The sequence below is a fragment of the Cryptotermes secundus genome, unplaced genomic scaffold (genome assembly GCF_002891405.2).
Source record: "Cryptotermes secundus unplaced genomic scaffold, Csec_1.0 scaffold234, whole genome shotgun sequence".
In the NCBI taxonomy this organism is placed as follows: Eukaryota; Metazoa; Arthropoda; class Insecta; order Blattodea; family Kalotermitidae; genus Cryptotermes; species Cryptotermes secundus.
This window is the reverse complement of record NW_019725843.1, coordinates 917,189-944,165: the sequence shown is the minus strand read 5'-3', so window position 1 is coordinate 944,165 and position 26,977 is coordinate 917,189. Positions and strand designations below refer to the sequence as shown.

Here is a 26,977-nt window from a genome sequence, read left to right as displayed (position 1 = left end):
TTTGGATATAAAACACGGAGACATACATATATAGCGGGAAAGTCATGATATCCCTGTCTTGCGTTGACTATATAAACAGAAATACAGGGCCGTTAATGTGTTAATTCTATGTAATTCGTGCAGATAGCTCATAATCTAGCGGACTTAAAACTCTCTGCCATCGCCGTGTTCATACTTTCAACCATACAAAAATATGTATAAAATTTAGAAATGATTAGGAACCCTCACTGCTCACAACAGTCCGTCAGTCACGATAATAAATCTTTATAATGAAGAGCACTATTGTCTGGGACGTGACGCCGTGAAGTCTAATAAAAGTCTGCTGTCGAGTCAGGATTACACTGCCTCCATCTTCAGGGCCTAAATATTGGTAAACTTCTACCACGCTACATGGGTCACATCCAAGATTAGGCTGTCTGATAAACATTAATACAAATCAATCTTAACTTCACCCTTTACACCTACTGCAAAGGAAATGAACAAATATGCAAGATGCAAAGTAATGTATGTCAGACAGTGATAAGGAGATGGACAGAACTGAAGAGAGAGTTAAATGGAGCTGGGAGAAACCATTTAATTAACATTACATGTTATGTCTGGGCGAAAATAACAGAACACACACAACTCAAAGGAAAGAAAATGATGAAACAGATATACTGGCCACGGACTAACCACATGCATGTGGTACTAATGGATGCCTAAACTAAGGGGAAGAGATGCAAACTGTTCTGGAAATGTTGTGGTTGCTGTTGTTGTTACGAGGGGGAACCAGAGAAGAAATGACCATGGGCCAGTACTTACAACGAATGTATAATGGCATGACTAATAAACCATACGTAAAACCCAAATCAACAGTAACAACTGTACAAGAGTAAATAATGTGCAACAGCACTGTTTCTTCAGCAGACTCAAGCACTGCCCCCAAATGACATCCCTGTATTTATTTTCTATAATTCTAAAAACTCAGAAAAACACCACCAAACTACAAGATGAAATGATACTTCTTTATTTTATTAATACCATGACACGTGTTGACCTTGAAGTGTCATCATATGGGGACCTCATATTAATACTCGGTATAACGACTGGCTGCGGCCTGGACGACAGAAGGGTCGGAGTTCGAGTACCGGCAGGGTCAATAATTTTCTTTTCTCCACTTCGTCCAGACCGGCTCTGGGGTCCACCCAACCTCCTATCCTATGGGTCTCTTCCCCTGAGGTAAAGCGGGAGTGGCATGAAAATAACCACTCACCTCCAAATACGTACAAAGAGCTTTTTTCCAGGGGTAAAGCAGCGTGCGCGTGAAGCTGGTCGCTCACCTCCATCTAGTGCCAAGATAAATAATGGGGGTCTATATCTTCACTCCCCCACATATTCATGGCGATGTGCTTAATTATTTAAACATGGGAATAAATTAACATTTTAACCTATTTTAATAGGTTTTAACTTTCCCAACAACACAAGGAACAGCTTGGCTTATATACTTTAGCTGGTATCCCTTCAAATCTCAATGCGGGCAGTGACTATTGTGACTTATGAAAGTAACTCCAGCAAACATCAGGACGGTACTTCGAAAAACAGATAATACTGATTCTTGATATTTTCTTTTCGGTTTGTTGTACAAGATTACTGTCTTTTGAGGTGACAACATGTAGTTTGGTAGACCAGTACCAACGTTTCTGAGACACCTGCTGCCTCACTTTCAGGGTGGAGCGGTGTTTCTCAACCACGGGGCCGCGGCCCAGTAACGGCACTGGCATCAATTATACCGGGCCCTCGTCTAAGAGAATATAGATTTTACCGGGCCACGGTCTGAGGAGTAAGCCGAGAGTGGAAATAATGTTCAGCCATACGTCAAATAGGACTAGGGTTGTGAGCAGATCAATAGAAATCAACGGACTAATGAAAGAAACAGGGAGAAACAGCGCTAAGGAATCACGCCTGGCTTACTCCTATACCCTGAAATCAGAGGCAATAGCTTCGTCCCACATGCGTGTACCTATTTCCCAAACTACGCAGTTTCATATTCTAGAAAACAATAATATTCATAGCCATTACTGTTAGAAGCTCTGACTCCACAAATTACAATCCAAACCTAAAATTAATACTCCAATTCTTAAGTAATATTACCATTATTAAGTCTTCAACTACTGAGGTTCAAGGGAACGTTTCAATTTTGTAATGGGTACAACATTCTTAAATGGTTAATATCCTGATTAAAAAAAACGGACATCATTACCTTATGTGCAACCCATGTAATATCAAGACCACAACACCGGCAATTTCGTTTTTTTAATCTAAGTGCTATGCATCTGGAAAATTGTCACTAATGTTATGATAAAGCAAAGACTGTGATTCTGTATTTATGTAAAATGTCCCCATGAAGAACATGGCTTACCTCTATACTAAAATATCCTCGGTCTACGTAGTCACCTAGGAAGAGGTATTTTGTGGTGGCCGGAGGTCCTCCGACTTCGAATAACTTCATCAAGTCGTAGAACTGGCCATGGATATCTCCACATACTGGAACATACAAATAAAAAAATTCGTATTAATATTGTGGCGTGCCGCCTAGGGCCGGAATATTTGGGATCAGAACGCATCAATTGCTATACAACGGCTAGCAATTCCTAGGCAGCGAAGCCTATCGCTGTCCCGGGAAATGTTGCGTAACATCGGGTGAAATTAATTCTTCGACAAGGTACTCCCTATTCAGTCCGAGTGCACGTTATAAGAGTCCAACGTCGACAAGAGACTAGTTCGGTTTGTATTCGACTCCAGCAGGAAAGAGTTATTATCCGACTAGAGCAGAAGTGTTGTATCACTGGAGACGAAACGTCTAAAGGACGTTATATGTGGAGAATAACTGTACAGGTGACTGCCCAATAAAGGTATTCGTTCGAATCCGAGAACCCACACAATTTCTTGTCGCGCTGCCTAGCAAACACGCGAAAATATATTTAGTTAATCCCTTGATGCACACATTTCTTATAAACAATATTTAAAAAAAAAATCGGTTTCTACCTCACTGGAAAAACACTGCATTACTATTATAAAACAAAATTGGTCAATGCTGTTTATGGAAATAATCATTGTTTATTCTTAGAATCATATGAAATACGTGAATACAGCCTGTGCGAAAAATGCCGAGATTTTTAATGTTACCGCAGGTGGTGAATATGGTAACCACTGCACTTTTAGAGTTTAGACAGTTACAAGCAGAAACAAGTAACTAACTCCGTGGAGCTGAGCCCTCCTTGAGAAGCCGAAAGCTGTGCAGCCACTCAAGAATTCCACAACATTTTATGGAAACCGAAGGTCCATTATTGTGTTCACAAGAGCCCTCTACTGGTCCCTATCCTGAGTCAATGAATCCAACGTATACTATCCCATCATATTCCTCTAAAATCCATTTTAACATTGTACAACCACCTACATCTTGGTCTTCTTAGCTGTCTCTTCTTTCTAGCTTCCCCATCAATATCCTATATGTATTCCTATTCGCTCTCATTCGTGCTACATGCCCTGATCATCTCATCCTCCTTGACTTGATCATTATAATTATACTTGGCGCAGAGTATAAGTTATGAAGCTCCTCATTATACATTTTTCTCCAGCCTCCTGTCACTTCATCTCTCTTCGGTCCAAATATTCTCCTAAGCACCCTGTTCTCAAAGACCATCAGTCTAAGTTTCTCCCTTAAGGTCAGAGACAAAATTTTCACACCCATACAGAACCACAGGCAAAATTACAGCCTTGTATATTCTAATTTTTAAGTTTTTAAAGCAGACAGGAAGACAGGAAGTTGTGGACTGAATGGTAGCAAGCCTCTTAAGTGAAGACTAGGAGGTTGGTGAGAAATGGCCGCCATGCACGGTCGGATGCGACAAGGGGACCTGTGCGCGGGAAGCAAGGAAACAGCTAGTGGAGACTGTAATAGACTGAGGACACTAGTCTGTGTGTGTGTCAGTGATCTGTGAAATGTAGTTCCGAGTTGGTCAATAAATCCAATCATCAACCCATACCCCCTCTATAGTCACACACATACAAGTGACATTCTTTCTCTTTGTTACCTGTTTCACTTCAACAATAAATAATGGTCTATTATCAAGAGACTGAGCCATTGTTTCCCTTCTATAAAGACGTGAGATGATTAAGTGAGGATTATACAGTATTTACTTACACTGTTAGACCTCCTGTTAAACACAATTTCTTGACACATTCCCGTGAAGATCTCACTCTGCCTCATACATCCAGAGTTTCAAACATTCTCCCAGTGCAAATGCTAAACTGATTTGGGGTAAAAAGTTGGGTCAGTTTTTCTATTTTTGTGCTGAGATTATAATACTGGCCATCTAAGGTGTTGTGGCGATTATCAGCTGTTATCCACATCTGCAATATATGTCTGGCAGTGTCCTGGATTTTCCCAAGACAAAATCTTTTTGACAGATACCATCCTAATTTTCTTTGGCTTCCTCCTCAAGGTTATTTTAGCATTCATTCAATTTTCACTCACAACCTGATTCATTTTATGCATGGCATTTGGCTCAGAATTGTGTTGGTTATCAGATTCAATAGTTCACTCTTGTTGACTGGGCTCCTAACTGTTTTCTTATCCGTGCCAGACACACCTATCCTACTTTGGAAACAAGTCCCAATCGTCGTGGGTTAGCTACAATATATGAAAGTAAAGTGTCAAAGATCAAATTTTGTCGGCATACAACTTTAACTGAGAGAGTTGTCTAGTCACAGAAAGCTACGTTACTGCTGTCCAGATAAATTTACAATGACTGACAATCCTAACACACATGCACATACTATGGTCAACAGCTGTAAACCTGAAAGAACGCAGACGTATTCAGTTCCTTATGAAACTGGGTGGGGGGGGAAAAAAAAAGAATGTTCATCGGGTCTCAAGAAACTGTACGAGTCTGGGAAAAAGAGACGAAAGTTCTAAAAGTATGTAATTTTCATATATGATTGATTGTGTAAATTTGTTCCCGTAAAAATCCCAATTTCTTTATGAGAATAAAAGGTGAGAAAGAGCTCACATATTGTAATGTCTGGCACACCAATTCTGCTGAAGAGATAGTCTACCACATAAGCTGCCTTCTGGTGAAATGTTCAGCTTACAGAAAGTTTCCTGACCACTGTATGTTCACTGGGCTGGGCACTTGCCTTCACAGCAATTCTAACACAACTTATAGTCTATTCGCGGAGACGAGACAGTCAGCGTAAACAAAGCAAGCCCCGAGTCGCCACAGCTAACAGCAAGGAGTGGACAAAGCGCGCAGTTACTTCAGTGTACTCACTGCATTCGGACGCACGTTAACCTGCATTCAGAAAGAAGAGTGAACTTTGGACGCCCCTGCAACGGTACACGCATCACGTGATCGCTGCATGATTTCATTCAAAGAGCGAAGGAGGCACCGCGTGCATTTGTTTACGAGGACTCTCTCGTCTCCGCGAATGGACTATAGGTAATCGTTTTACATACCGGCTGTCCTAAAAGTCAATTATCGAGATAGTGCAGTGCTTAACTGTAATTATTTTCACTTACATTCAGATTTTTATTTGCAATCGGTGGTTAACAATGTGATCACACTAGCATTTGTTTCTATCAGCTGTTGAGTTATTGGTGTATGTACTCAATTTGCGTCTGTTTATAGGCAAAGTGGTTTTCTTTTGGAACGTAAGTATGATCTTGGAAAAGCGACTTCTATGACCGCCTGTATACAATATTGTAACATTTCAAAATGCACGTTACATGGGTCCCTGTCACATCCTCAAAATGTGGACGGAGGAAACAGCCTCAAATTAGGGAGTGCAGTTGTAAATATAATAAAAAATTGTCCCAGAAAGATAATAAAGAGTAGTCTTCCAGCTTCAGAATTGGGTGGCGGGGTCAATAACCCCTCTCCCTAAAAACTACCACAATACGAAATGTTGCCCTGAGGCTTTGGACTTGGTTGAATATGAATGAATAACCAAAACGCAAACAGAAGATGGTCAATCAATGAAACTGTTTCAGCTATAGATTACGTAACACTGAATTAAAAGAAATGAATATGTGACAAGCAGGAAACTATTTGGAAAGAGGCCGACATACCAGTCATGAATAGGTAATGTTAAAAAAATTGAGAGGCCAAAATTAAGAACAAGGTTGAAATTACGTGTATTACTCATATGCTTACTGGCCTTGATGATGTTGTCAGTACAAACCACATGCGAAAACATAATATAATGAATTAGTGAAACCATATGTTCAAATAATGACAAAATTAAGGGCCCCATATTCAGAAAACGATAAAGCATATTCACCTTTTCAAACGCAGACAAGGTGAATATATGTAAGATTTGAGGCTTTCACGGCGGTGACTATGAAGAAAGCGGTCTTCTGGGATTTGGCACCGTGTATATGTGGTGTTAACCGACGTTTCGGAGGAACGTATCGCCTCCATGTTCAGGGTAGAAGACTTCTTATTTCAGATTTCTTATATTTTTTCTTCTACCCTGAAGATGGAGGCGATACGTTCCTCCGAAACGTCGGTTAACACCACATATACACGGTGCCAAATCCCAGAAGACTGCTTTCTTCAAGGTGAATATAATTTCAGTACGCGAATTTGAACTGTATCAAAATAAAAACGCCAAGAAAAATGACAAAATTAAAAAAAAATAACACTACTAGTTCTTACATAATTATTTTGCAGTAAAATGTAAGCATCTAACGTACGTCAGTCTAGTCTACAGTTCCTGGCACCACTGAGAAACTTGAGGGACATGGAATGAATGTAAATGCATAAGAAAATATAATAAATGAACAAAGACAATTATTAAATGAACACACAGTTCACATGCACAAAAACAAACTCATACTACAAACTCTGTTATTCTAACCAAAGGCAAAGAAAACAAGTGAGAAGCCAACTACGACAATGGAAGATTTATTGCAGTATGGGAATTGAATTGATTAATTCTGACCCTATTCAATGTGATTATATGTTAAGACATCCGTTTGGACTGTATAACTATTCATCTCATTCCACTATATTAAAAATGATTCCATTCTTATTCTGAAATGATCTCAAACTTGAAGATTTATAACTGTGGACTGAACACATTTCTGCCGCCTTGCCTTTCATCAGACCTTCTTTCTAAAACACAAATTTTATATCATACTATTTCATGCAGCACTAAGCAGATCACTGCTTAACTAAAATGAAGAACAGATCCTTTTCTACTTGTACAAAACAGCCCAAATAGCAGTTTCAAGATGTAAAGTAAGTAATTAAAGGTATCCCTGTAACAGGCCGTGGAGGCCCACAGGGTTGTCAGATGTTGAGGTTCTCACATTTTCTAGACAATCGGCTCACAGATGGCGGCAAGGTTGTCAACCTTACGCGCCGGTCGCCCCTTACCCCCAGGGCCATAGTGCTGAGGGAAGGTTTAGGTCAACTGAAAAAATCCAATGACCTCATCGGGACTTGAACCCGCAACCTTCCGGCTTGTAGCACAGTGCCTCAACCAACTACTGGAAGTGGAGACATATAGGGATTATCTGACTGTCCATCTGCCTGTTTAACTCCAAAGCTAGCTACCTAGCTGACCGACTAACTCCAATGGGGCTGGATCCTTCTTGCGAAGCCGCCACTTGTGCAGCTACTCAAGAAGTTCCCAACACTTTATGAAACCCGACGGTTCATTACCGTGTTCACAAGAGCTCTCCACTGGTTCCTATCCTGAACCAGATCAATCCAGTCCGCACCACCCAATCCTATCTAAGATTCATTTTAATAATATCCACCCACCTACGCCTCGGTTTGTCTAATGGTCTCTTTCATTCTGACTTTCCTACCAAAATCCTGTAAGCATTTATGCTACATTTCCTGCCCATCTCATCTTCATAATTCTAATTATATTCGGTGAAGAGCATAAGTTATGAAGCTCATCATTACGCAGTCTTCTCCAGCCTCCTATTATGTCATCCCCCCTTCTCTTCGTCCCATATGCATGCAATAAATTTGAAAAGTTCTCAAAAGACAATTATATTTATAGTGAGTTTTTTTAGTGCTAGTGGGGTGGGACTAAGTCCCTTGTACTGCGGCCACTTCTGGCCTATTGTACCAGTCCCAGATGATAGGTGAGGGTGATTGTGGAGCAATTTGTGGAATGATGACTGGCAGGGGAAACCGAAGTATTCGGAGAAAACCTGCTCCAGCGCCACCTTCTCCATCACAAATTCCACTTCACCAGACACGGGATCGAACACGGGGCGCCGCGGTGGGAAGCCAGCGACTAACCGCTTGAGTTATGGCGCAGCCCATCATTAGAACGATTAATGATTGCGTGAAGAAGAATCACTCTCCTAGAATGCTGGCCGCAGACAAAACACGCCTTACAGTGTAAAAGCTGAACGAAAACAAATTCAACTTGATAATCCGCCTATCATACGCGTTAACGCCGATAAAATTCCCAAGACCCTGTCGATGCATACTGCAGCGAAAGACACTGGCATCCTCTGGAAGACAAGCGGTCACCACGGAACAACACACATCCCGGAAGTTCATCTTCTTTTATATAACCGCTGCGTTTGAGATGGTCTCAGTTAAGACTGTGTACGTGGTTAGGGTCCGGCGACCTATCGATCTGCCGATGTGGAAACGAGGCTTCGTATAACTCCATAATAACACGGCTTCTACGCCACCTGGATCTCTCGAAAACTTAAAACATGCTAGTGCAGCACCATTTAGCAATAATTTTCGTGCATATGTCCATTGGGTGCTCAACAACCTTCATACATTAAAAGCGAACTGCATGAAAAACGTCCTCTTTATACTAGGGAATCAATCATATGCAAATAATCACTTATTTCATATTGTGACATGACAGCTGAAAGTCGGAATAGTGGAACAAGAAGGTCACTGCTGTGCAACGGCGCGGTAAACACGTTTACGCAGCAATGATTCAACGTAACATCAGAAGAACTGTTGGAAACGGTGTTTTCTGTGAAACACACGCCGAGGCTATACAGCGAGGGCCAACTTACATGACGCCGTGTGGAGGCGGGGCCCAATACCTCTACCCTGAGAGTCGTAGGAGACGAAAAGGGAACCCAGTGCCTGGGGACCTGACCCACAAGGTAGGGAGAGTCAGGAATTTGAGACAGTAAAATAAAAGTTTTCACTTTTCCATGTCGTCCAAACCGACTCTGGGATCCACCCAACCTCCTATCTAATGGGTACCGGGGGCTCTTTCCCTGGGTTAAAGTGGCAGGGACGTGAAGCTGACCACTCACCTCCAACTAGTGCATCCACTCTCCCATACGCCTTCATGGCATAGTGCTTAATTAGTTAAAATATGTCATGAGTCCCGCGGGTCTTGGACGCGAGAATGACTGCGCTGGCGAGAACCAGCAGCAATTGTAAAACAACAGACCTATCCTCTCGTGAGAGAGGATGTTCCATAAGGACTATAACTGCAAGTATTCAGATGAAAAAAAAATGCTGATCATGAGCCTCAAGGGGCTTGTCGCCAAGATGAATTGACTGGCGGTAAACCGCCAGTCGTAAAGTAACTTTGACTCTGATGACGCCGTGACAGCGCGGATATACTCGTGCTGAAACTATGGTGCAACAAACGCAGCTTCTACACAGAAATACTGACGCCTCTCCTAGTCGAAGAGGAGGCCCCATTTCGAATATCTCAAAGAAAGAATACAAATCTTGGTCATGGATATCGAGAATGAAGCCAGGAATGACTGTGCTAGCCAAACCAGCAGTAAATCCAACCGACCGACCGACCGACTCAACAGATGGGAATATCATTAATAAAAAATCATATCAAGAAGTTAGCGAGGGCACTGTGATCAAATCTGCAATAAGCGAAAACAGCCGGATTCAAGAACTAGGACATTACGGTCCCATCGGTGATAATTACCGTTATCTGCGTTCTCTATCCTTGCTTGCAAGACAATCCGCTCAGTACGGTAATCTTATGCAATAATAAGCAAACCGCTGAAATCGGTCATTACCACTATTTCAATCCATACATCATAACAGACCACTCCCCGAACAAATATAAGAAAAAAATATCTCTTTACAGGTAGCCAGAATTCTGAAAGCATCTCAGAACTTCCAGTCCCAACGGCGGTTACCTTGACCAATTACCTACGCTGGACAATATGGTGGAACAGAAGAAGTGAGAACACAACAATCCTTTGTTATTGGATGAGGAACAAACCTCATAATTTAACGAATACTCAGCCACAAATATTCACATAGGTATCCTTTATAAGCATGTATTTACATGGGTATTTACAGACATGTATACTCTTCGCAAATGTCATACAAAACTGTTTGGTGCTCATTCGAAGCTCTGTAAAACAATAAGGCAGTAGCCACAGTTACTAAGGTTTGGGTTAGCGTATTTTATGCCGGACTGCTGGCTAGTCAGTTCGCATACCAAAGCGCACCCTCTCTATTTACCAGAAGGACGAGTGGGTACTGCCTGGGAATTTTCAAATCGGGGGGGGGGGATTCTTGCTCTCACTACCTCCCACCAATTTCTCGGCATCAGTCAGCCATGAGTTTCAAATGAGTCGTGGCAATTCGTGGTTGGCTATGCGGTATCCCTACTGTTAGCAGCCGCTACCTAGCTACGACTAATGACAACAGAATAAATAGAAGACTGTGTGTGCGCTGTAGTTGTAGTGACTGCTATAATCATTTGTAGTTACCAGTTATAAGTGTTCAATAAATCCAATTATCAATCCAAACCCCGTGTCTAGTAACCAACACGTGACAATATAAAGCCTCAATCTCCACAAGAAACTTCTTATAGCAATTACAGGATGTATAATATGGGGGCACGCGGTAGCGTAGTTGGTTGAGGCACTATGCTACAAGCCGGAAGGTCGCGGGATCGATTCCCGATGAGGTCATTGGATTTTTTCAATTTACCTAATCCTTCCAGTCGCACTATGGGGTCGACTCAGTCTCTAACAGAAAGTATCATCAGGAATCTTCCTGGAGGGAAAAGGGCGACCGGAGCGTAAGGCTGATAAACTTAACGTCATTTGTGAGCAGACTGTCTAGAGAAAATGTGGGAGCCTTGACGTCTCACAACGCTATGGGCCTTTACGGCCTATTATAGAGACAGCTTCACCTCTCTCTCTCTCTCACACACACACACACACACACTAAAGTAAATGTATAAGATTAACACAAAGGTTGACCTAGATAAACATGTTCAAATTATATAATTATAAGGCGTAAGATGAAGATGAAGCAAGTTTAGAATTTCTGACAAACTGTAAGTTGATACCTCTGTCAATTACTCAACTCACCAAATGTATGTAATTACAAATCCCTAAGTATGTATGACCTTTAGCTGAAGGTGGGAGTTCACGTCTTGATTATAACATGCAGCCTCGCCTTTTATTATAACACTTAACACACAGTACACAGGGAGAGGCATTCGGAGTTCTTCAATTTTACTGTGATCAATATGTTCTATGGAGATGAAGAACTTTATGCCTATTTCCACGAATACGTTTGATACTGTATCAACTGAAGTAGAAAAGCGCTCACGACAAAGATTATTGGAACAAACTTAACGGTTTGCTGGACACAGGCACAGAGTTCAATTCAGCATCTGAAGGCCAGTATCTTGGAAACATCTCGTCATATGAATAAAACGCACACAACATAAGACATGTGACAAATTTCGTGTAACTTTTCTATATGTTCAATATACGTAGAAAGGAAAACTGCATAATGAGGACCTTCATAACTTGTACTCTTCTCCAAGCATAATTAGAACGATCAAATCAAGGAGACTGGCAGGGCATGTAGCACGAATGGGAGAGACGAGGAATGCATATAGGCTATTGGTGGGAAAGCCAGAAGGAAAGAGACCACTGGAAAGACCAAGGCGTAGATGGGTGGACAATATTAAAATGGATCTTAGAGAGATAGGATGGTATGGATTGGATTGGATTGATCTGGCTCAGGATAGGGACCAGTGGAGGGCTCTTGTGAACACGGTGATATGAACCTTCGGGTTCCATAAAACGCTGGAAATTCTTGAGTAGCTGCACAACTGACGGCTTCTCAAGAAGGGTTCAGCTCCATGGGTGACAGTGATACGTTGAAAGGCAGCAAATGTAAAACGCACTGAAGATTCTGCGGGAGAGTCATAGTACATAATATCTAATTAGGACCTAAAATACGGGTTCTACATTTTAGTAAGGTATGGCAACATTAATTTTATATCGAAATATGTTCATCTAGAGGGACACCGTAAGCGCAGGGAACAGGCGAAGAAATGGACCCGATAAAGCCAAGTGGCGCTCAAGCCTTAGGCTTTCTTGGGACGCATCACAGAACTTTAACACAAGCAATCTTGTATATATATACACTGAAATCTATCCATCACGCCACGCCTCTGTCGTATTACTACAGTCCNCTTTATCCATCGTCCTGTTTTTTAAGATAACTAATAAAAACACGACGTTTCGGAAACTGGATCTGTTTCCGTCCTCAGGTGAAGGAAAACACCTATTCTGTTGGGTCCGTTGGACCAGTGATTGAGGCTAGCTCTTTCTAACGGACCCAACAGAATAGGTGTTTTCCTTCACCTGAGGACGGAAACAGATCCAGTTTCCGAAACGTCGTGTTTTTATTAGTTATCTTAAAAAACAGGACGATGGATAAAGTCCAAAAACCCAATATATCAGCGAAGAAATTTCTTAATTTACTGGAACCTGAAAATTTACCAGTACTGACGAATGTCAGTCTATCCCAAGGTGGGTTGATTCCAGCTCACTTTCTATTCCGCAGAGATTCACTTCAATATTATCCTTCCATTTGTGCAAAAGCTTTCCACATGTCCTCACTTGAGGTCTTCAGGCTATAATTCTGAATTAATTTCTCACTTCTACGTGTGAATTATACGTACCACACGCCCATCATTCTCCATTCGAAGAAACTGCAAATTATGAAACTGATTATTTCTTATTGGACGCTATATAGCCTAGAAACTGACACCTTTGTAAATCAAACCTAACACAAAAATTACAGAATCGACATACGACTTTATGGGGTCCGCTGACAATAGGCAGTGTGAAGGATAATGACTCTCCATGACTAATGCAGGCATGTACCTGTCTGTGTGCCCATGTTCCAATATTCATCTGAATGACAGAAACAAGATCTCGTATGTTATTAAAACTGAATTTTGGCTGAGCGGACCATTTAAACTACAAAATGTGTTCTCCCCCTCTTAATTTCGTTAGTATGTGAACACGAAATGCACTTTCATGTTCCAGCAAAGGCAGAGGTCTTTTTTGGTAGCTGGGACACTATCGGCTTCTCAAAAAGGCCTCTGCTCCACGAAACTGGTTATACAGCAAACAGAGTCAGGATCATGGGTCAAATTTAATTGAAAACCGTTTCGTAGGGTAGTTTCGGAAATGAAGCATCCGGGCAAACATACATCCCCTTAATGTATAAAAACATTTCTAAATAAAAAAAGGGAGAACTTACAAATACACAGTCACGTATGTAACTTCCTTGTTTCAACAGATCGTTTTGCAAAAAATACATGAAGCTATAATATCATCCAAATGCATCATCATTTTTGTAGAAAAATTTTCTTCTGGTTTCATATTTATCGTTAAATGACTACTGAACACCATCGACACTGCGCTTGCGCCAACACAGCGTGGCTGCTGTAGACTGGGTGTGACCGCTGAACGAAGCGGTTACACACAGAAGTCGTTCTTCTCAGTAAAAGGAGCTTTCATTTCAGAACATTACTTCCTTCTTATTCCCAACGTCAGAGACGCAATAGAAATTTCATTTCCCGGTACAACAGTCATAAATCATCTGTACATCATTCTCTGCATCAATGCTGGAACAGAAATTGTGTTCACAGTCCCACTGTTTGTCCGGGACCTGAGTAAGTGCTCGAAGATTTATGCAGCCAACGTGCAAATCGTTATGGAAGCTGCCAACCGAGTGGGATGCCATGCCACTACCTACACAGAACCAACGGAACTGAAACTGGACGCATCTTGAATTGAGGTTGTGTATTAACATATAAAAAAAGACACCGGCCAAACTAGGCAGAGATAGGGACCAATATAGCCAATAGCTATGTAACTTAATCATTCGTGTATCTTATTAATTTTAACATACATCTAGGCATGTAGTTAGTAAACTGCCTTGTGAGTTGTGTGCTGATACACAGATACTGGGTGTTTCAAAAGGTAGGGTCATAACTTACGGATGCTATAGTGGAGGTCATTTATGGAGTAGAAAATATAAATTAAATATTGAAAGAGCGTGTCTACATCGTAGAAGAACACTGAAATCCATCAAAGGATGTTAAGAGAATGGAGGATAACTGCCAGATATGTCCCTCTGTAGATACCGCTGCCATTACACCGGACACATCCAAGTGCTGGATATGCATAGTTTCATTTGGATTGCTGACTTAACCGGAAGAACTTGAGTTCAGCAAATATGTACGCCTTCAATGTTCAATGTTGCACGAATCACGGGGGAGGGGGGGGGTTACAGCCGAACTCTACTTTTCCTAAGGCACCACCACAAATACATATCAACATCAGCCTTACTGGCAATGATGAAACGATTTTGTGGCTTCCATATAGTGCAGCCACTGTCCTTAGCTCCAAATAAGACCATGGTGTAACGGATATTTTCCGAGAATGTTTTGTCGCGTGAATTAGTGACTACAGACCAGGTTTGGATTGGTGAAGAGATTTACTGACCACTTACAGGTCGGAACTACAAATAACTATAACATTACTGCTTATTTCCACACTAAGTCTTCTCAGTCTACCTTCACTAGTCTTTACTTGGTGGCCGCTCCTCACAATGGAGACTCCTCTGCAGTGTTTTCATTAGACGTTCCCTGGTAACGAATCTTTGCAATGGAGATTCTTCAGCTTCCGTTGATCGCCGGTTAACACTCCACAACTGAACCCTCAACTGCACTGCACAGCCAACTGTCTTCAAGATAACTCCTCGGCACAGACCACGAAGAAAACAGCCACTATTGTGACAAGGCGTGTTTACTGCGCCGTTGCACAGCAACGGGGGTTACTCGATTCTTGCCTGCGTACTCGTTACCGCGGGGATGTGTTTACCGAGTCGTTGCCTAGCAATGAATGTCTATTCTGACGTCACTATTCTGGCTTTCGGGCGTCATGTCATAGTATTATTATTATTAGAACAATTCGGCTTCAAAGCTCTTCTTATTTGAACAACTATACGCCTTCCCTTTCTGGCGATTCCTAAAGGCCAACGTGAATGTCATAGAAGAACTCGAATGAAAAATTGTGCAACATCACGTTTCATATACTTACGTAATTCATCTCAAGCACTCATGAATAAACATCTCTGGAACAACAATCCAAATGCATAAAGAGCTAAGCCTACTGTTTACCTTCCTATTATTTTTATTCTTCTCCTATCAACAGGCCTTACTATAGTTTATATGGCACATGTGTCAGTTTTTCCTCAGTCGCCCCGTATTTATCCTTCCGTAACACTAATAACTGAGAACTGTTTGGAAGTCTACATACAAATCGTTATTCTCTGTAGGTGGAGAAACAACTGCTTTCACGACGTTGGATTTGAGTCTTACAATGGTGACTATGAAATGTACTATCTCCTACAGCATACAACGTCGTTCTGTCCGACAGAAGTTCACGGACGCTTCGGAGGACTATACTGCCTCAACCTTCAGGGTTAAAATCGAAGCAAGAAACAGGAGGCAAGCAGTGTGAATAACGTGTGGGATACCAGGATCTAATACAGGATAAGAGGTAACTATCCTCTTTTTCCGCTGGCTGTTCCCTCTGCTTGAATCTTGCTTCTTGCTTGGATTACACTGCGACCCCGAAGATGAAGACATTACGGCCCTCCGAAATGTAGGTGACCTGCTACCGGACTGTACGGCGTCACATCCCAGAATATGGGTACTATACTCTCATGATATTTGGCTACAACATTACTGAGACTTGACTTATAAAAATTATTTCTAACAAAAATATCCCGACTTTATCATCCTAAAATGAGGCAACTGTTTACTGCTACTGCTACTACCACCACCACCATTACTTTATTAGGACTTTATCCAGTGTCTGTGGTTCAAAATTTATTCTATGAAGTTATTAGAATTCGGCGACTGTACATGAAACTCACACAAATGCCACTGTTTTATTTGTATCACTATATTCACTGCACAAAACAGATCCTCACACAAATGTATGCTGTGTAGACAATACGACACAACGGTAACTCTCGTTAGAAAAGACAAGAACACAACAACAAAAACAGAACTTTCAGTGCTAAGGCAGCTGTTTAGGGGATCCAACAGTGTTAGCATCCGTCCTTGTTCCCTTAATCATATGAAATGGTAACAGAAGACGGAAATGTTATCTAAAAGCCTCTGAAACACGATGGCTCAACACTGATGAAGTTCTGAAACGGATATATGAACTTTGTACGAGTTATTCATAGAGATGTGAACTGACTGCGGGCTATTCAAGTTCGAACCATCAGACTTGGGTTTCTATCCCATACAAAGCACAGGAATGATTTAAACCAGTGTGGTTCGTGCAATAATTTATACTTTCCAGTACACTTTACGTACTTGAACTGAAATAAACTGATACACAGAAACACGGCATTTTAATTGAAAACTAATATTTGTATTAATGGCTATAACTAAGAAAACAAAGGAGTTGTCATAAGAAAAATTCACAATCTTCCAGTTTCAGACAACAAAACAACTGTTCTTGTGAGTAACTTTTGTCCACAACAATATTATGCCGCTCTTGTAATACACCAAATGAAAACGAATAAGAGTTATATTCAAAAAATGAGAACCAGAACATTCAATATCACTATCACCAAATACCATCAAACACAGTCTAACACCCTGTGAACTGTAACATTATTTCCTGATACATTTCAAATCTTTATCTTTCCGATTTGCTAAGGGCGTCCTATTAAGTTTTGTCAATAACAAATACAAGATACGCTCAAACGCCAGTTTGAAAACTGAAGGGGTCCCTCACAGACCTTAAGCGTGGCAAGACCTAACCCCACCTGTGTCACGGTATGCCTACCTGCGACCCTAAACAGGGCGCAAACACTCCTAGTATGCCACGGTATGCCTACCTGCGCCCCTAAACAGGACGCAAACATTCCTAGTGTGCCACGGTATGCCTACCTGCGCCCCTAAACAGGTCGCAAACATTCCTAGTGTGTCACGGTATGCCTACCTGCGCCCCTAAACAGGACGCAAACACTCCTAGTGTGTCGCGGTATGCCTACCTGCGCCCCTAAACAGGACGCAAACACTCCTAGTGTGTCGCGGTATGCCTACCTGCGTTCCTAGTGTGTCGCGGTATGCCTTCCTGCGTCCCTAAACAGGACGTAAACATTCCTGGTGTGCCACGGTATGTCTACCTACGCCCCTAAACAGGAAGCAAACACTCCTAGTGTGTCACGGTATGACTACCTACGCCCCTAAACAGGACGCAAACACTCCTAGTGTGCCACGGTATGCCTACCTGCGCCCCTAAACAGGACGCAAACACTCCTAGTGTGCCACGGTATGCCTACCTGCGCCCCTAAACAGGACGCAAACACTCCTAGTGTGCCACGGTATGCCTACCTGCGCCCCTAAACAGGACGCAAACACTCCTAGTGTGCCACGGTATGACTACCTGCGACCCTAAATAGGGCACAAACACTCCTAGTGTGTCACGGTATGACTACCTACGCCCCTAAACAGGACGCAAACATTCCTGGTGTGCCACGGTATGTCTACCTACGTCCCTAAACAGGAAGCAAACACTCCTAGTGTGTCACGGTATGACTAACTGCGACCCTAAACAGGGCGCAAACACTCCTAGTGTGCCACGGTATGACTATCTGCGACCCTAAACAGGACGCAAACATTCCTGGTGCGTCACGGTATGACTACCTACGCCCCTAAACAGGGCGCAGACACTCCTAGTGTGCCACGGTATGCCTACCTGCAACCCTAAACAGGGCGCAAACACTCCTAGTGTACCACGGCATGCCTACCTGCGACCCTAAACAGGAAGCAAACACTCCTAGTGTGTCACGGTATGACTACCTACGCCCCTAAACAGGACGCAAACATTCCTAGTGTGCCACGGTATGCCTACCTGCAACCCTAAACAGGACGCAAACACTCTTAGTGTGCCACGGTATGCCTACCTGCGACCCTAAACAGGGCGCACACACTCCTAGTGTGCCACGGTATGCCTACCTGCGACCCTAAACAGGGCGCAAACACTCCTAGTGTGCCACGGTATGCCTACCTGCGACCCTAAACAGGGCGCAAACACTCCTAGTGTGCCACGGTATGCCTACCTGCGACCCTAAACAGGGCGCAAACACTCCTAGTGTGCCACGGTATGCCTACCTGCGACCCTAAACAGGGCGCAAACACTCCTAGTGTGCCACGGTATGCCTACCTGCGACCCTAAACAGGGCGCAAACACTCCTAGTGTGCCACGGTATGCCTACCTGCGACCCTAAACAGGGCGCAAACACTCCTAGTGTGCCACGGTATGCCTACCTGCGACCCTAAACAGGGCGCAAACACTCCTAGTGTGCCACGGTATGCCTACCTGCGACCCTAAACAGGGCGCAAACACTCCTAGTGTGCCACGGTATGCCTACCTGCGACCCTAAACAGGGCGCAAACACTCCTAGTGTGCCACGGTATGCCTACCTGCGACCCTAAACAGGGCGCAAACACTCCTAGTGTGCCACGGTATGCCTACCTGCGACCCTAAACAGGGCGCAAACACTCCTAGTGTGCCACGGTATGCCTACCTGCGCCCCTAAACAGGACGCAAACATTCCTAGTGTGCCACGGTATGCCTACCTGCAACCCTAAACAGGACGCAAACACTCTTAGTGTGCCACGGTATGCCTACCTGCGACCCTAAACAGGAAGCACACACTCCTAGTGTGCCACGGTATGCCTACCTGCGACCCTAAACAGGGCGCAAACACCCCTAGTGTGCCACGGTATGCCTACCTGCGACCCTAAACAGGGCGCAAACACTCCTAGTGTGCCACGGTATGCCTACCTGCGACCCTAAACAGGGCGCAAACACTCCTAGTGTGCCACGGTATGCCTACCTGCGCCCCTACACAGGACGCAAATAACCTAGTGTGACAGAGTTTCTCATCCGCGGTTATACACGCAGTGCAATTGAATACGTTCGGTTGAAGCAGCCTGACGGTGTAACTTTTACAATTTTACTTAGTCTGGAATTGTTGGACACCTTAAACTGTACTATCTTCTGGAATGTGACGCAGTGAATGTTTTAAAGCTGGCTACTTAACGATGCCGACTGTATCGGGACAACATGACGTCTATAACAGGACGGTTAATGAACGTGGAGCGATTAGTGGAATGAGAATCGGCAGGAGACACCGAAGTACTCGGAGAAACCCCGCCCCAGCGCCACTTTGTCCACCACAAATCCCACATGATCTGACCTGGGATCGAAGGAAGGAAGTCGTGTAAACCTGGTACTGACACGGCAGGAGAACATCTTTTTAGTCGTCCCGCGCAATCAGGCCACTGAGTGAGTGTGCACCCCCGATCCCGCTCAGACCCGTCTACATTGCTCGAGCCAGAACCATCCTGCCTGTGGGCCTCCTTATAGCCATCCGCTCTGAGCATGTAGAGCCAAAGCTGGGCACTGGGATAGCATGTGATACGAGGATTCCTCCTCCTGCCCACATTTCCTGCACATGGCATCATCCGTGAGGCCCATAACATGCAGGCAAAAGTGAAGTTGTCCTTGTGCTTAACTAACTATATAGATCCACGCATTCTTGATGGCATTCGCTAGGGGTGGGTTGCGAGCTTCACACTCATGCCGTCTTACCTTCGTGTAAACAGCCCCCGGTACCCATTGGCTAAGGGTTGGCCCCAGCACCGGTCTGGACAATGTGGAGGTGAGAAAACCTTGAACCTAAAGGGACGCAAACTCCGACCCCTCGGTCGTCCAGCCGCCATCCCGACATTGCAACATGTAGGTGGTCTCCACATACACAGGCTTGTCAGCAATCCTGTTACCAGTCTTCACACTTTCCTCTCAATGTCATCAGTCCCCTGAAGATTTATCCGACACCCTTTCATGCAGTGTTTACCGGCGTTTTGCCTACATCATCAGGATCGAAGAATAAGACGAGGAGGAAATCAGTGAGTAGCAGACTGCTTGCGTCTCTCCGTGCTCTTCGAGCCTACAGATTAAGTAGTACACTTCTGTCGGACTATAAAGAAACAAAGTGTGCTTCATAGGCAAAGCCGGGGGAACCTCAAATCTCAAGTAACAATTTGAATGCATAGGTTTGGAACCGAACCGCTTCATACACACTAGCAATGTTCAGTGCAGGTGTGATTCAGATATGTTCATCGACCGCTCTGCAACAACGGAACCTCTACATATAAGAGTATGTCCCCAAACTCCAATCACCCGTCCAAGGAGTCCTACCGTCTGTAAAAATGATCACGAAACTGAGAAATCAGCCCTGTGCTCCAAAGTGGGAACGAGGGGAGAGAGAAAAATTCACTCGTGCCATTCATTAGTGAATATTACGCCTAACTGTAATTTCTAACTCCGTCAGCAGAGAAGCTAGCAGTCGCTCAGCTAGACAAAAATTCCGCGTCCTTCATGGAACCTAAAGGTTCCTTACTGTGTTCACAGGAATCCACAACACCAGCAGTTGCTCAGCTAGTCAAGAAATTCCCTGTTCTTCATGGAACCTGATGGTTCCTTACTGTGTTCACAGGAGCCCATATCATTAGCCTCAATGCAGTGCCGTAGTCGTGAACAAATGTGGGGTATACCGTAAACGAAAGTAAGGCAAACTGCACGACTATAACGTTACGACGGTACTAGAAAACGCGTGAACTTACTTTAGATTTCCTTGGAAATTTTACTTCAAACGTATTTTAGTGGTGTATACGGAATTAAAAAAAAAACAATAAATACAGTATTTTATTTTAAATCTGATGGAAGCAGAATAACATTGAAGTCCTTCTTGGGCCGCAGTTTGCCAAGAATTGTAAGCGCGGCTTGAATATTTAGGGCCTAGATTAAAAATATAAAAAAATGGTAAGAAGTCTGCTGTAAATTAACAAAATAACACGGAAAAAAGAACTGCTGTTTTCTTTTCGAAGCGCACTTTTCTTCATAAGGCTTAAGTATGGGCCTGGAACTAATCTCCAAAATAAATACACGTGTTTTATAATGAATATGTCCTCTTTATCACGACATCGCTTCGCAAGCCACCTGTTAAGAGAGTAAGAAATGCATTAAATGATGGATGCTAATTGTATGTGGTGTCTGTTAATTGTTTTAGCGGCATTCTGTCAATACCACACGGTATATTAACGAATAAGAACAATCTCAGAAAGTGTGACGTGCAATGGTGTAGCCGTGGTCGAGCAGATGTAGGGCTAATGTCACCGGCAGTGTGAGGAAATTTGTAAAATCTGTCACGATTACCGGTCCCCTCGACAAAATTAAAAGCGGGTCACTTTAATCGAGATGTGAAGCTATACATTATTAGGGGATTATAAGTTGTAGCCTACTGTTCTAAGTTATCATCAGTTTTCGTCACTTAGCCTGTGGTTACAGGTACAATAAATAATTTTAAAACTATTTTTTTCACACATTTATTATGCATAATCTGCAGAATCTACAATAAATGTGTATGTTCAATAAGTACTGGCTCTTGAATGAGTTATTCCCAGTGGCGTAACTCATACTCTCGTTTTTTTTCTTTTCGTTCACTTAGGTATTTTAATTCTTGTACTGACCGCTTATGTGGTCTAGTGGTCAGAGTTCCTGGCTACAGATCCATAGGTCCCGGGTTCGATCCTTGGCGCTACCAGATTTTCTGAGAAGTGGTGGGTCTGGAACGGGGTCCATTCAGCCTCATGAGGATAAATGAAGGGCTATTTCAAGGAAATAGCGGCACCGGTCTAGAAAACCGGGATTAACGGCCGTGGGGATCCGTTGCGCTGACCACGTGACACCCTCAATCAGCAAAACTTGGCATTAACTTCTCCGACAAGCGGCAGCCGCACGGTCGGTATTGGTCGCTTGCGCGCTACAGGCCACGGAGTTTTAGGTATCATTTTAATACTTTCATTTTGATTTTACTTAGGTGTGTCTGGTAGAGTAAGGACGATGTATCTTTTCAGTCTATATGTAGTTTCGCTATTGTATAGCAGGTTCACTGCTAGTGCATTAGTGAGGGGTTTCTCATTTTCTTAAGCATTTTGCATTCCACGTTTTTATTTCAGTGCGCAATGCGTTCATTTGTAGCCCTTTACAGAACCTTTGGTTGTTTATGCACCGAAGTGCGTTCAGAATGGATCGGAGAGTCTTGGATTGAGAGCGCTGGAGGATTTCGATGTTGGAATTTCCGAAAAGAAAAAGAACCGGTGGAAACAATATACTTATTTCTTCAGACAGAAATGTTTAAAGAAACTACTTACCCGTTAAAATCTCAACTATTCCTGTGTTGACTACACCAACTGAACACAATAAAATAAAAGGTCACTACTAGTATAACATTTGGCGCAACAACTATGTCCAAAATTAGATGCTTTTTTTTTCAAATTACAAAACATTACATTCACGGATATAGAAAAAAACATATCGGTCTGATTAATCCCCAGTTATGTTTGTTTTGAGGGCATATTAACAGTAGACCTAACGTTTATATCAATGTACTCGGGCGTCGCGTTTAAGACGCAGTTTCCATCGCCCGTGGAATTCAACGTGAATTAATGTCTCAACATGTCACACAAAATTTGAGCATTCTCAACACGCTGTGGGCTACCCATTTCAGTTCACGGGCCATAGGAATCCACGCTTTCTTTCAGGTCTAGCGCCGTATGCAAACCACTTCCTAATACACGCTCATAATATTTCCAGATCGTTTGGACCCCAGACACATAAAACGGAACACCTCGAGAACATTCTGTGGATTCTGGAAACTCTGTAAAGTTGTCCCTGTAACACGTACGGGTGCGGACGTACAGCTCCACCCCGGTACCCACTGAACAGGAGGCTGGGTGTGCCCCAGAGCCAGTCTGAACGTCGATGAAAAGAGAAAAAATTATCTTCTCCTTACCGGGAATCGAATCCCGGCAGTCCAGCCCATAACCAGTCAGTATACCGGCTCCTGGAAATTGTGCGAGTTTCATTTTTCATTTAACCCCTGCAGGAAAACACACGACCACCTCTGTGGTCTAGTGGTCAGAGTTACTGGATACAGATCCAGAGGTCCCGGGTTCGATTTCCGGAGAAGTAGTGGGTCTGGACCGGGGTCCACTCAGCCTCGTGAGGATAACTGAGCAGCTATTTCAAGGAAATATAAATATTTCTAGAAAATCGAGATTAACGGCCGTGGGGATCCGTTGCGCTGACCACGCGACGCCCCCTGTCCGCTTAAGTTGGCACTAACTTCTCCGACAAGCGGCGGCCGCGGTCGCTCGGCCGGTATAGTTCGCTTGCGGACTAAAACCACGGAGTTTAGTACCACACACACCTGTATAAAATGTTTGAAGATTCAGCAAATTTGGAAGCATTTCTTAATACATGCTGCTTTTTGAGTTCGCCTGGCCCAGGATGCCATACAATGGTGTACGCTTACACTACCGAAGCATCTTGTACAAACAGTACGGCGGTGTACCAACTGTATCTTAAAACGGAGGAGGTATGTGGCAACTTACCTGTAACGGGCGCTTCTATATCGATCATAGTCTTCTCTGATCGCAGTAATGTCGCGCCTTCATTAATAATACGAAGTGCCGCCGTCTCATCTATCCGACCTTCGAGTATGAAGTGCTGCTTCAGCACATCTGGCCGCGGTTTTGTCGTCCGTGTGTCGAACACTTCGGCCGTGGTCAGCTTGTGACTAGGCGGGAATGGCACACCTAAAAAAAACACACACACATAAAATTCATCACTAACGTTATGCAAATTGATATTCGTTCAATATCTGTAGATAATATCACATAATTTGAGAATATGACATGCTTCCAAAAGCTCCAATTTCCGCCTTCGACGCGAAGTACGGGGGCGGGTTGAAAAGTAACCTCCATGAATAGTGAACTGCCTATAAACGCCTGATACGAAGCTTCGGAATCATCCACTGTACAGTTCCGATCCGGACTCAAAAGTAACTACCGCCCGTTTGAGCCATTAAGAAACGTCTTCCGAGCCGTCGATTCAAACGACATCCTGAGGCCGTGGGAAGTAGCAAGGACTTAATTCCAGGAAAAGGACACAATATCTCAATATGGCGTAAACAAACTTGTGTACTGATGGAATAAATGCCTCAGTGTACAGCGAAATTATGAGAAACTGACTTTAGTGTGGACTACAATCATCAAATGTTATTTTGGTGTTACGTATGGCCTGAGCGAAATTTATGAAAGTAACTTCCTGATCCACCCTCTACGTTTGAAGGTGTCATCTGAGATTCTCACGGCAGTGACTACGATTCGCTCCTTGTGTCACCGTGTAGTCACATAGAAGTCTGATATTTCAGAGGTATTTTCTGCCCCGATCTTCGTGGTACCCTGAAGATGGAGACAGCAACTTCCTCTGAAAAGCAGTGAACGTCTACCAGACTAGAAGGCGCCACATCTCAGACGACCTCCCCGAATACAAGTCTAGACCGTTTACTGACCTCTTCGGTTAAACTGAATATATGAGGATAAACACAAGAAGCGTTAACTTAAATGGACTAAACGCGTCACACAGATCGGTAACGCCCCACAGTTATGCCGACCATTGTGAGCGATGTTCACGTGATCTTCCTCAGCCCTTCGGGGCAAATACTGGGATACTGCCCCTCGATTACAACCCGTCTTTTCAATTCAGAGTTCATAATCCATCCTACTAATCGACGTTATAGTCTAGAACAAGGGGTTCTCAAAATTTCTGGGGCCACGGAGCACCTATTGCGTGGATTTTCTTTGGCGGACCATCTGAATATTAAACAAAATATTTTTTATGAATTCTGAAAAAATCGCAATGAAATTTATCCAACAGCTAGAGGCTATGACTTTAAAAATGAAAATACTACACCGACTGCGCCATGAAAATCACCTGGTGATTCGTACATAAGCAGAAAACCCTGACCGTGAAGATCGAGACGAAACCACTCGATTTTTTTCGCGGGCTACTGGTGGTTCGTGGGCCAGGAGTTCGGAAAACCCTGCCCTAGAAGATATAAACAACGTGGAAAATATATCACACAAAAAATTAACGACCCTACAGATATGCCGATTTTTCTTCAGGTGCATGACGGTGTTTGGGATAATCCTTGACAACTTGCCAGAAGAATCGGTTTGTCACAGCTGCGCATACATTTCATTTGCAACGGTTAATGAGCTCTGTACACAATTTTCCATTTGTCAATACCTGTCTCGAACATTCGTCTATATTACACAAGATATGAGCAAAAATATCTTAAATATAAACTACTTTGCCTTTTCCTGATCTTAAATCTTCGTACTGAGAATTTCTACCTGCAACTTCCCCTCTATTTACTTGTTCGTAGTTTGTTTAACGATGCTGCCAGTTAACTTCGCAGTGTACAGTATCGAATAATTGGATGCGTGTGAGAACAAGTTAGAAAGGATGTGAACGGAAGCGGCCGTGACCTAATTTAAGGTAGGTCTATTATCTCGGCATGAGGTTGGAGGGACTGACGTAAACCAGGAAAATGTTAAGTCATAATAGTCGGTGTCCCGGCCGAGAGTCGAAGTGAGAACCTATACTCTGTGGCCTGTGATTCGAAGTGGGAAGCTATACTCTGTGGCCTGTAGTCCGCAAGCGAACTATACCGACCGAGCGACCGGCGCTCGTCGGCGAAGTTTGTCCCAACTTTAGTGGATAGAGGGTGTCACGTGGTCAGCGCAACGGATACCCACGGCCTTAATCCCGGTTTTCTAGACCGGAGCCGCTATTTCCTTGAAATAGCTTCTCAATTATCCTCACTAGGCTGAGTGGACCCCGTTACAGACCTACTAATTCTCAGAAAAAAAACGGTAGCGTTGGGAATCGAACCCGGGACCTCTGGATCTGTAGCCAGGAACTCTGGCCACTAAACCACAGAGGAGGTGAAGTGGGAACCTATAAAAAACAAATTAGAAACGTTGCCGCTTGTACTAACTTACTCCACCTACTTTCCTTCAAACGAAGCCGGGGTACCTCAGTCGGTATAGCGACTGGCTACGAGCTGGACGACTAAGAGGGTCAGAGTTCGAGTCCCGGTACGGTGAAGAATGTTCTAATCTGCAAATCGTCCAGACCGGTTCTGGGGTTCACCAAACCCCTTATCCAGTGGGTACCGGGGGCTCTTTACCCGGGGGTAAAGCGGCATGAAGCTGACCACTCACCTCGAAATAGTGCCAGGACAAGAAAATAAGGATGTATACAACCACTCCCCATACGTCTTCATGGTGTAGTGCTTAAGTAGTTAAACACAGGACAACTTTACCTTTTACCTTTTACTTTCCTTCAAATATTAATAATGTTTCTGTGCATGTGACAGACTTAAAGCTACGAGAACTCTAATTAGAACAGTAATCACACAATTTGAAGAGCCCCTTCTGTATACAATTTCCACGGGTACCCGGGACTACAAAATTCGGCTGTCTAAAATCCTCGCAGTCGCCATGTATCCAATTCTCAGCATTTAAAGATCGTCTTTCGTGCAAGCTTTTCCGAGACATTCATGATCAATCTCCCCACAAATTTACACACATGTCGAGCGTCGCTGGGTTATCATGTATTGCCACCAAAAGCAAAAGTAAACATAGAATCTGTGTCATACTGTAGTTCTAATTT

General features: G+C 43.4%; 1 protein-coding gene across 1 annotated transcript in view; it reads right to left on the bottom strand.

The window, feature by feature from the left end:
- Positions 1-26,977, bottom strand: part of LOC111863653 (serine/threonine-protein phosphatase 2B catalytic subunit 3) — a gene marked incomplete in the record, with an annotated part of 233,080 nt that overhangs the window by 79,552 nt on the left and 126,551 nt on the right. The window contains 2 exon segments of the mRNA XM_033751146.1: positions 2,399-2,523; positions 23,848-24,051. Coding sequence (XP_033607037.1) covers positions 2,399-2,523; positions 23,848-24,051 — 329 coding nt within the window.